We start from the raw sequence: 11,410 nt of genomic DNA, 5'->3' as shown, positions 1-11,410 counted from the left end.
CCCCATTTGCAGACCAGTGGAGAAGGGATCGCTCCGTCCGGGGAAGGCGGGCGCGGGTACCCTATTTTAGTCAGGCTTGTTGAGGTTATTGCTCCAAGACCCAAAAGGGAGTCGGGAGGATTCGAACCTGGACCTTTTGGGCTCCCCAGTATGGGCCAGCTCGAAGGAGCTCTGTTGTTCGTGGGTCGTGATGGTGCTGTGATGATGGGTGGGGAAGCAAGTGGACCCCAGCGCCTCCCCGTCCACATCTTTTAAGGATGGAACAGCCAGGGGTGGGGCGAGGGTCACCTGTCTCCACGTAAAGTAGGAGTTTATAGAAAAGGAAACTGAGGCCCACATGGATGTCACTTGCCAAAAGACGCAGCCAAGGGCTGGGCATGGTGGCTTACGCCTGTGACCCCAACACTGCGAGTCCGAGGCAGGCAGATCACTTGAGTTCAGGAATTCGAAAACAGCCTGGGCATCACAGCTGATACCTTATCTCTTGTTTTTTTGTTTTGTTTTGTTTTTTGAGACAGTCTCGCTCTGTCGCCCAGGCTGGAGTACAGTGGCACGATCTTGGCTCACTGCAACCTCCTCCTCCCGGGTTCAAGCGATTCTCTTACCTTAGCCTCCCAAGTAGCTGGGACTACAGGCACGTGCCCAAACACCCGGCTAATTTTTGTATTTTTAGTAGAGATGAGGTTTCACCATCTTGGCCAGACTAGTCTTGAACTCCTGACCTCCTGATCCACCTGCCTCGGCCTCTCAAAGTGTTGGGATTACAGGTCTGAGCCACTGCGCCCCCGACCCTGTCTCTAAAGAAAAAGAAAAAGAAAAAGTCCGGCGTGGTGGCTAACGCTTGTAATCCAAGGCGGGTGGATCACCTGAGGGCAGGAGTTCCAGACCAGCCTGGCCAACATAGTGAAACCTCATCTCTACTAAAACTACAAAAAAAAAAAAAAAAAAAAATAGCTGGGCATGGGGCAGGCACCTGTAATCTCAGCTACTCAGAGGCTAAGGCAGAAGAATCGCTTGAACCCGGGAGGTGGAGGTTGCAGTGAGCCGAGATCATGCCACTGCACTCCACCCTGGGCAACAAGAGCAAAACTCCGTCTCAAACAACAAACAAAAAAGACACAGCTGTGATTTTTTTTTTTTTTAAACAGGGTCTCTCTTTGTTGCCCAGGCTGGAGTGGCACAATCTTGGCTCACTGCAGCCTCTACCCGGTTCAAACAATTCTCGTGCCTCTGCCTCCTGAGTAGCTGAGACTACAGGCGCAGGCCACCACGCCTGGCTAGTTTTTTGTATTTTTAGTAGAGACAGGGTTTCACCATGTTGGCCAGGCTGGTCTCAAACTCCTGACCTCAAGTGATCCACCTGCCTCGACCTCCCCAAAGTGCTGGAATTACAGGCATGAGCCAGTGCACCCGGCTCACAGCTGTGATTTGAACCCAGATCTAGCAATAGTGAGGTTGCAGGGGTAGGGGAAGATCTCCCCTGCTGTGGGTCCTTTTCCTCTCGGGAAGAGGGGGTGAGGGGGGGAGTCAGGGCAGGGCTGGGCAGGATTCAGCTGGACTCACTAGCTCATTCCCTTCTCTGTTAATTCATGTAATCATGCATTTCTTGAGCACCTACTGTCTGCCAGGCCCCAGAGCTCATGGCGAAGAGACTTGGGCCCATCCCTGTCGGAAACAAGACAATTGAAAAGTCAAGTAAAAGAAAAGAATGACGTGGAAATGAAATACTTGTAAGTTGTGCTAAATGCCAGGTAGAGCTGGGAGGTGTTCAAGGAGGGACTCTGGGTGGGGTGTGGTGGCTCACTCCTGTAATTCCAGAACTTTGGGAAGCTGAGGTGGGCGAATCGCTTGAGCCCAGGAGTTAAAGACCAATCTGGGCGACACAGCAAGATGGCCATCTGTACAAAAAATTTAAAAATTAGCCGGGCGTGGTGGCGTGTCTCAGCTACTTGGGTGAGGTGAGAGGATCGCTTGGGCCTGGGAGTTCAAGGCTGCAGTGAGCTATGATCATGCCACTGCACTCCAGCCTGGACCACAGAGTGAGACCCTGTCTCAGGAAAAAAAAAAAAGTAAAGGGACTCGGAAGCTAAGGGAAACAGTCCAGGTGTTCCCCAGGAAGAGGAGAGCTGGTGTGTTTGAGTAAGGCCAGTAAGCTTATTTGTCTGGGAGGGAGAGAGGGAGAGGAGATGGAGAGGTAAGGAGGAAATCGAGAGAGGACCCCACAGAGCCTGGGAGTGGCTCCCATTTAGGGTATATGGGGAAATGTATTAGGTCTATTAGGAAATCCTAATCCTGCCTACCTGCATATGAGCCCCACATAGCTGCTCCTCTGGTGGGTCTCCCCATGCCCAGCCCCTGCTCACTCAGTGTCAATGGCTTTCTGGTGCCCTAGGGATGCAGTGCCAGCTCTATCTTCATCCCTCCAAATAGGGTATGGCCCTGTCCCCTTCAGTTTTGCAGATGAGGAAACCGAGGCTAAAAGAGGGGCAGTGCCTAGCCTCCAGTTTTGGCTGGACCACATCAGAGTGGAGGTATAAAACCTAGCTCCTGAGGCCGGGCATGGTGGCTCATGCCTGTAATCCCAGCACTTTGGGAGGCGGATCACTTGAGGTCAGGAGTTCGAGTCCAGACTGGCTAACATAGTAAAACCCCATCTCTACTAAAAATACAAAATTTAGCTGGGCATGGGTGGCTTGCACCTGTAGTCCTAGCTACTCGGGAGGCTGAGTCAGGAGAATCACTTGAACCTGGGAAGTGGAGGTTGCAGTGAGCCAAGATCCCACCAATGCACTCCAGCCTGGGCAACAGAGCAAGACTCTGCCTCAAAAAAGAAAAAGGAAAAGAAAAAGAAAAAGAAAAGAAAAGAGAAAGGAAAGAAAGGAAAGGAAAGAAAGGAAAGAAAGGAAAGGAAAGAAAGGAAAGGAAAGAAAGAAAAGAAAAAGAAAGAAAACCTAGCCCCCAGCCCCTCTGGTTTAGTCGAAGGGTGCCGCTCCTGATTGGGGCCATGCCTCAGACTCCCCACCTGGAAAATGGGGGCAAAACTCCATCCTTGGGGTAGTGGGCATGGCTTGGGAGTGGGCGTGGCTGGAGGACTGAGCCCAGGGCCTTCCCTAGGCTCCCACTGCATTTAGCTAAAACCCATGCCCTTGCCTCTGTCTTCCCACCCAGTCCCACCACACTGCCTTTTTTGTTCTTGATCTGCCATGCTGGCTCCTGTCTCTGAGGCTTTGCACACTCCTGGCACTTTTCCCCTCTTCAAGACTTGCCTAAAATGTCACCCCATGCCCTCTTCTCAAGGTGCTACAATATGTTTCTGTCTGGATAGTTCCTGCCACATCTCCAGGGCCCAGGGCATAGTGCATGCCCTCTACCAATGAATCTGTGGGAGCAGGGGCCAGGGTCTCTGCCTGCCATGTGGCCATAGACCCAAGGCTCAATTCAGAGAGGACGAGATGTTAGGGATGAGGCATCAGGGATGAGGGGAGTGTCCCATTTTCTCAGCTGGAGAAGCTATTTGAGACCATGACCCAGGATTGCTCCTTGGATCTGCCCCAACTGCACTGAGGAGCCTGTGCCCAATCCAGGGAAGCAGAGCCTCACGAGGGACCAAGAGCCAAGCCCAGGAGACAGCACCCCATAGGAATGTTTCTCAGGCCAAGTGAGAAATGCCTGTAGCAAGCCTGTGGCTCCAGCTACACAGTAGGCTGAGGTGGGAGGATCGCCTGAGCCCCAGTTTGAGGCTGCAGTGAGCTATGATTGTGCTTTGCACTCTAGCCTGGGCAAGAGAGTGAGAGCCTATCTCAAAAATAAAAAATAATTTTTATAAGCCAGGTGCGGTGGCTCACGCCTGTAATGCCAGCACTTTGGGAGGCCAAGGCTGGTGGATCACTTCAGGAGTTTGAGACCAGCCTGGCCAACATGGTGAAACCCCATCTCCACTAAAAATACAAAAATTAGCTGGGCATGGTGGTGGCGGCACCTGTAATCCCAGCTACTCAGGAGACTGAGGCAGGAGAATCGCTAGAACCTGGGAGGCGGAGGTTGCAATGAACCAAGATCATGCTACCGTACTGCAGCCTGGGGGACAGAACAAACCTGTCTCAAAAAAATCTATCATGGTCAGTACTGGGGTCTGGGACACTAGTCTAGACGTGTCACAGGTGGAGTGGGACAGGCTGGGGTTCAGTTTCTACCATGTCCTCTGCCAGCTCTGTGCCCATAAGACCAGGCACTTGGGAGCTGTGGGGAAGACTATCAGCTCCCAGGCCGGAGGCAGGGATGCTTCAACGACAAGAAACGGGGCCAGGTGTGGTGACGCACACCTGTAATCCCAGCACTTTGGGAGGCCAAGGTGAGAGGACTGCTTGAGTCCAGGACTTCAAGACCAGCCACGGGCAACATGGCAAAATTGTGTCTTTACAAAAAATATGAAAATTAGCTGGGCGTGGTGGTGCATGCCCATAGTCCCAGGTACTGAGGAGGCTGAGATGTGAGGATCACCTGAGCCTAGGAAGGTTGAGGCTGCAGTGAGCTGAGATCAAACCACTGCACTGCAGCCAGGGCAACAATGAGACCCTGCTGATGAGGCAAAGACGAGCAAATCCCACTGATATTTTTTCTTTTTGAGACGGAGTCATGGTCTGTTACCCAGGCTATACTGCAGTGGTGCAATCTTGGCTCACTGCAACCTCTGCTTCCTGGGTTCATGTGATTCTCCTGCCTCAGCCTCCCAAGTAGCTGGGATTACAGGCACCCACCACCACATCTGGCCAATTTCTGTATTTTTAGTAGAGATGGGGGTTTCACCATGTTGGCCAGGCTGGTATCGAACTCCTGACCTCAGGTGATCCACTGACCTCAGCCTCCCCAGTCCCCACTGATTCTCATTCCTCTTTCCCAGCCCATGGGGTAAGTTGGCCACAAAGCTCCAGAGGAGAGGGGCTGTGGGGACTCCATCAGGCCCCAGCAGCAGGTGCACCCCGCCCTTTGCTTCTCTTATTAACAAAGGGTCATCCTCCATCTCCCTCTAACCTGCCTTGGAAGCTAGGACGAAACAATACAGAGAAGCCAGGGCAGAAGGGACAAAAGAAAAGTTCAGTTGACACATCATCCATTTATTATCCTTCAGAGTCTAAAACTTCCTCGTGATACAACGTATAGCCACCCATTCCAGCCTGCTTACTGGAACTTCTATTCCCATCTGGTGGCAAACATTTCTTTTTACATTTGTTTTACTATCAAAGATTTAGAGTCACAATAAATACAAGTGACAGCCTCCACCCCCGAAGAGCCCCCCCAATACCCTGCACTAGTGTAACCGTCTATTACACTTTAAGCATTATAAAATTGTTTGCTGTCCTTTTTTAAAAGCTCAGTCCAAGTTCTTTAGGTTAACGTCATCTGCAGCATAGCTCGGCATCAAAAACCCTATGGCAGAGCAGCAAGGATCATCCCTTCTGTGATGGCGACCCCTGCGATGAGAATATTTGTATAGAGAAGTCTTTCCCCTGCCTCTACATCCAATAGGAGAGTGGGAGCCACGGGGCCCAGTGGGGCTGCCACTGGGTCGCCCCATTCCCTCTGCCCTGAAGCTTTTGCTTCACCAAGGTCCGCGGAGTACAGGAAAGACCAGGAGCCACTAGCACTGTGGGCGGTTCCACCCTGAGAAGGGCTCCTACAGACCTCATCAGAGAGATGGTTCTTGATGTCACCGTAGAGTTCCTGGGATAAGGTCAAGACGGCCATAGCTGTGGGAGGCTCCAAGGGCACTTGGCCATTCCAAACCCTACCCCCCACCTCCACTACAACAGGCGAGGTGTGAACTCTGAGATCTCCCCAGCCCTGTCTACAGGGCAGCCGACAGAAGGAAGTTTCCAGGTGCTGTTGGAGGTTCATGTCACAGATAACAGGGGATGGTTACAATCAGTTGGGCTGGGGGCTCCCACATTCTGACGGCTTGCAGGAACCTGATCCTGGTAGGGCTCTCAAGAGAGACCAGGACCAGGCACTGGCCGGTTTTGAGGGTGTGCTTTGCTGCAGGTAGAACACCCTAAACATCAATCAATAGCTATCCTGATGAATCCAAACCCCACACCCAGAGAGGTACTTAATAATGCCTTCACCTGGAACATCATAAACGTCATCATACAACAACCCGCTTGGGGCTTATCATAGAGGTTATGCTGCAAGGAACTGAAAGGAAATAATGGGCTAGAGTGCTCGAGACAGCAGAAATGAAGCAAAGATTAAGGCATCTCACACTTTTGCCCCCTGAAATTATTTAAAAAAAAAAACTATATCACAGTATGTACGTTGTCCCTGATGGAATACTCCCTGGGGACCTGGGGCTGACCCTCTCCCTTTCAAGGGGCAGCAGTCCATAAGGACGGGTTGACAGTCATCAGCCCTGAAAGGACAGCTGGGCCAGGCTGGGAGAGGTCAGGAGCTGGAGCTGGGGCTGGGGGCCGGCGGGTGCGGCTCGGATCTGGCCCCCTGGTCAGACCCAGCTGACCCACGCTGCAGCACGCAGAGGTGACTTTGGCCTGGATGCCTGATCCCCAGCCACTGCATAGAACTGAGGTTGGTTCGCCGGGCAGGGCTTTCAGTGGGAAGAAGCCAGCCTGGGTGCTCCTTCCGGGAGGAGCTGGAAGATCTGGCCCCCGTCATGGAACAGAGAGGGCTAACAGCTCAGGGTCGTAGGAGACAGGTATTTATTTGCCAGGCACACAGAAAAATGCGAGGAATAGAAATGCTTGCATACTCTTGTTTTTTTTTTTTTTTTTGGTGTAAAAAACACACCCTCCCCTCCCACCCCAAAAAACATCAAATTCCTTCCTTTTCCCCAAATCCCTGGATCTTGGAATGAAAGCCACCCTTCCCCACCCTGCCCTCACCTTCTTCAGCCCATCCAAGTTACGCACAAAAAAACAAAAATCAGTGAGAAATTTGGGGGCTTGCACAACAAAAAACTAGATAATATTTTCCAAAACTAGGTCTTCTATGGTGTATCAAAAAAGTTTCCTACAGACTGAGGATATTCACACGACAGGAGCCTGGGGGTTAAATGAGCCTTTATTAGAACGTTGTAGCAGTTGTGTTTGAAGGCGGCGGCCCTACAAAAAAAAATTTAAATTAAATCCCCTAACTGCATGGGTAGAAAAACCAGGGCTGGAGCTCAATTGAGACCGGTGGAACCCAGTCCTCACGGAGACACACGCATGTAAGTGGGCACAGGACGCCCTCGCAACAGCAAGAAGCCGGCCCAGCGTGAAGAAGACACAGAACGGCTTCTGCCTTTCCTCATGGAACCAGTTTTTAAAGAGTGGGACGGGAAAGAAACAAAAATGAAACTAAAAGCAGACCTGATCCTTTTAAAACATTTTTGTAGACTCTAAAGGGAGTTACAAAAAAAAAAAAAAAAAAAGTCTGAAAGCAAATCCTGACAGCAACCCCGAGGTTTAAGGACAGGTTCTAAACTAGACCCAAACGGAAAACCTGAAGTCTGTGCGCAGCGGCTGGCCGCACACCTGGACGGCGCCTCCCGACCTCCACACACCTGTGCACGTTCACCTGCTAGGAACAAGGCCAGGGTGGCTTAAGATTGCGTCCATCGAAATGAATAGAAAAAAGGAAAGAATTTAATAAAATAAACCACAACAGAAAAACCCCGCAACAGTCCCCACTCCAGCTTCCTGCTCGGGGCTGCTGCCGACCGGATCCTCTCCTCCTCCCTTCACGGGCAGCTTCTGGCCTTCACGGGCAGCTTCTGGAATCCCTGCTTCTCTGGCTGGGTCTGTTCCTCAGTTTGTTCTTCTAAGTCTGGGAGGTCCGGGGCGGGGGTCTCCAGAACCAGCAGCAATGGAAGCGTTCAGCTGAAGCGAGGGCTGCCTCTGTCATCCTGCATCTGTCCATCAGTTACCGGGGCGGGCCGGCCGTCCCTGCCAGGGGCTGTGGCACCATAAGCCGCCCACCCTCCAGGGCACAGGGCCAGTGGGACGACGCAGCGCACAACAGGGACCCCAGGGTCTGCACGGTTTACTTTTAACTCCATCATTATGAGGTGATTAAAAAAAAATCTTTCAACTTATAGATCGCCATGGGAAGGCAGTCAAAGATCGGGAGCCTAAGACGGGGAAAAGCAAAAACAAAACGAAATGCCCCGCTCGGTTCAGAAGCCCCGGGCGCTGGCCTTGCCCATGCGCGTCACAGTGTCCAGGGTGAGCCGCCCGTGTGCCGGCAGGGGCCGAACAAGGGGGCCGGGAGCAGAACCAACCCCCAAGGTCCACTTTTCTGCTGGTGTCGGGCAAACTAAAGGCAAAGAGAGAAAGGAAGAAAGCCCACGGGAAAGGTTCCCCAGCGATGATCCTTGTCCGCCTATGAGGCGGCACCAGCCCCCCAACCCTGATGAAACTTTGCAGCCAAGAATTGAGGTCTCGCCTCTGCAGCACGGCCGGTGCTTGCTCTTGGGACGGGCACGGTGTCTTCCCGAGCCAGCGGAGGGTGGTGCAGTGGGTCCTTCTAGACTGGGGGCCAGGTGGGGAAGGAGGGAGCCCGTCTTCCACGGGGCCTGGCTCACACTATTTCCACGTGGCTGACTGGGGGATGGAGCGGGGTGGGATCATGTCCAGGAGGTACTCTCGCTGGCGGTCCACGGCCGAGGAGCTCTTGTGCACCGCCAGGCTTGGGCTGACAAACGCAAGGGTCCCGCCTGCAACAGAACAGAGCAACCAGCCGAGAAGGCCCTCGTCAGGAGGACTCCTGGGAGGAACCCAGTCACAGGTGCCTAGACCCCAGCCCCAAAACACACTAAGGACCCAGGAGCCCTTGTGAAGCTGCCCACACTACTAACTCAATCAACGTTTCAAATCCCAGGCCCCAGAGCTAAAGAGTATTTAGGCAGCAACTCAATGGCCCTGACATTTCCAGGTTCTGCCAAGGTAATCCCAAGTGCAGGGCAATCATCAGAGGGTCAGCAGCCACCTGTGTTTACAGAAATGAAGGCACTGACCGCAGTGCTGCTTAGAACAGTGGAAAACCATAAACAAATTTGTGCAACAGGATAATAATACAGGATGGAATACTATGCAGCCATGAAAAACTATCTTAGCCGGGCGCAGAGGCTCAGCTTGGAATCCCAGCACTTTGAGAGGCTGGGGTGGGAAGATCGCTTGAGGCCAGGAGACCAGCCTGGGCAACACAGCGAGGCCCCATCTCTAAAAAAATATCAGCTGGACATGGTGGCACATCCCTGCAGTCCCAGCTACTCCAGAGGCTGAGGTGGGAGGATTGCTTGGGTCTAGGAGATCCAGGCTGCAAGTGAGCTATGATCGTGCTACTGCACTCCAGCCTGGGCAACATAGCAAGAAGTTGTCTCCAAAAGAAGAAAACAAAAAACAAAAACAAAAACAAAAACAAAAAAAAAAAAAAAAAGGAAAAAACCTATCTGCTACCCTCAAGTGTTTTTTTTTTCTTGGTGGTGGTTGTTTTTAATTTGCAGAGATGAAGTCTTGTGGTTTGCATGATCTAGACTGGTCTCAAACTCCAGGCCTCAAGCAATCCTCCTGCCTTGGCCTGTCAAAGCACTGGGATTATAGGCACGAGCCACTGTGCCCAGCTCAAATTTTAATGCTTACAGAAAGGGTCTCTCATTAACACACAAAGTAGCCAATGCAAGGCACACATCTGCCCTCTCCTGAACTGCTCCTGCAGAGCCTGGTACCTGGGCACGCCCCTCACTTAGGACAGCGGCAGGCTCAGCAGACTCTCAGGCTCCCCCACTCTGCCTAAGATCTGTCTCACTGACTGTCCTCTCCTACCTGCAGGGTCACAGGCTTCAGGGTGCATGTGGGACACTTTGGTTCCTCTCCCAGAGGGTGCCCGTCTCCATAACTTGGCCCTTCCTGACCACCTTTTATTTCCCCATTTTTGGTGGACACAATAAATATTAAACTTTTGTTCTAATGTTAGCACATACGTGAGAAAATAAACAGGCCATCGGGACCATGCCAGGGACGGTGGGGCCGCAGCTGACTCAGGAGAGCCCACTCGAGGGCCTTCACCCCCACTGGTTGTTCTTCAAACACCGTCTCTGGCAAGGCCTCCACGACCTGCCCTAGGTGAGCCTGGCCCCTGCCCTGGGCGCACCCCCTGCCCCGCATTACTGTTCTACTCTGCACCACTCGGTGCAACCGCAGCATGGATGGCACAATGACAGAAAAAAGGATGTTCACTGCGGCACAAAGAGAAATGGGGAACCCTGAGCGGGCAAGACAGGGGTGTGTGCTGACAAGAGTCCATGTGGATGGCTGTGGGGGCACCCTCTGAACCAGGCCTGGCCCACATTTTGCGGGTCAAAGGCTGAGCCTGGGTGCAGAGAGTGAGGGTAGTTACTATTTCCTATCTGCTTGCGGCTGTCACTTCTTCAGGGTGTCCTGCTTAGGGGCGGGAGAGAAAGCCAGAGTCCGAGGAGGTCGAGCTTGGGAAGCGGGTCTGGGAAGCAGGCCTTCCTGTGTTTACCGGGTGCACATGTGCCTCTGTTTACGATAAGGAAGGGTGGACCCTGCAATGGGTAGGTCCCCTGGGGAGTCCTGCAAAGGCCACCCACCTGTGCTGAGGGGCGTCTTCTTCCAGTTGGAGGTGGCGCTGCCCTTGCCGGAGCTCACGGTTCTCTCGGAATGTCTGCCGGTCCTGCTGACCAGGGCTGTGGCCGAGGCTGAGTTCTGCAGTTTTGGTGACGGACTGAAGGTGTGCAGGACACCTCGGGGAGTTGTGGCCGAACCCCGGGAAAGCTGGCTGGAGGCCTGCAGTGGAGAGAGGGGGGCGACGGCTCACACAGGGAAAAAGACAGCAGCGGGCGAGACACTCAGCGCAGCCTCTCCTTGCTCTGGCTGACCTCTTCCCACCCACACGGGGTCCCTAAAGTCCAAAATCAGGAGACCAGGTAAGTTACACAGAGGGGTGGGGGAGGGGAGAGAGAGAAACAGAAACAGAGGGAGAGACAGATAGAAGAGGCAGCGTGACAGTCGGCGACTGACGTGGTCACGAGCTGCGGTGGGGGCGCGGGGCTCCCGGCGCCCGGCGCGGTTCTGACCTGTAGCACAGCCCCGTTACTCCAGTCGCGGGCCTCTCCTGAGCGGAACGCCAACTTACGCCGGGGTTTTATGACCTACACAAATGGGGGTTAAAAGCGAAGTCAGTGCCGTCCGCTGGCTGGCCCAGAGTGACCGAGGGGGAGCCCCACAGGACAGGCCCGTCCCCCGGGGACTTTAGGCGCCGCGTGGGGATCTTGAGGAAATGTGTTTAGTGAATTGCAAAGAACTTCCAAGAAGACAAAAATTGCCAAAAGGGAGCTTCGGGTCTACAGAGGGTGGGAAGGAGAAACATTAAAATAAAACAACACGAGAACAAAAAA

General features: G+C 53.1%; 1 protein-coding gene across 48 annotated transcripts in view; it reads right to left on the bottom strand.

Annotated features, from left to right (window-relative positions):
* Positions 1-7,053: 7,053 nt before the first annotated feature.
* The window catches only part of GATAD2A (GATA zinc finger domain containing 2A), a 123,425-nt gene continuing 119,068 nt past the window's right edge, over positions 7,054-11,410 (bottom strand). For 33 of the 48 annotated variants that reach the window (XM_077978514.1, XM_077978518.1, XM_077978530.1 and 30 more), the window contains 3 exons: positions 11,090-11,164; positions 10,604-10,799; positions 7,054-8,707 (listed from right to left, as the gene is read on the bottom strand). In XM_077978514.1, the coding sequence (XP_077834640.1) occupies positions 8,577-8,707; positions 10,604-10,799; positions 11,090-11,164 (402 nt within the window). In that variant the 3' untranslated portion in view covers positions 7,054-8,576. The remainder of the gene's footprint in view (positions 8,708-10,603; positions 10,800-11,089; positions 11,165-11,410) is intronic. The other 15 variants (XM_028840086.2, XM_077978533.1, XM_077978534.1 and 12 more) reach the window with 1 other exon arrangement.

This window comes from Macaca mulatta, chromosome 19 (assembly GCF_049350105.2).
Source record: "Macaca mulatta isolate MMU2019108-1 chromosome 19, T2T-MMU8v2.0, whole genome shotgun sequence".
In the NCBI taxonomy this organism is placed as follows: domain Eukaryota; kingdom Metazoa; phylum Chordata; class Mammalia; order Primates; family Cercopithecidae; genus Macaca; species Macaca mulatta.
This window is presented reverse-complemented; position numbering and strand designations above follow the sequence as displayed.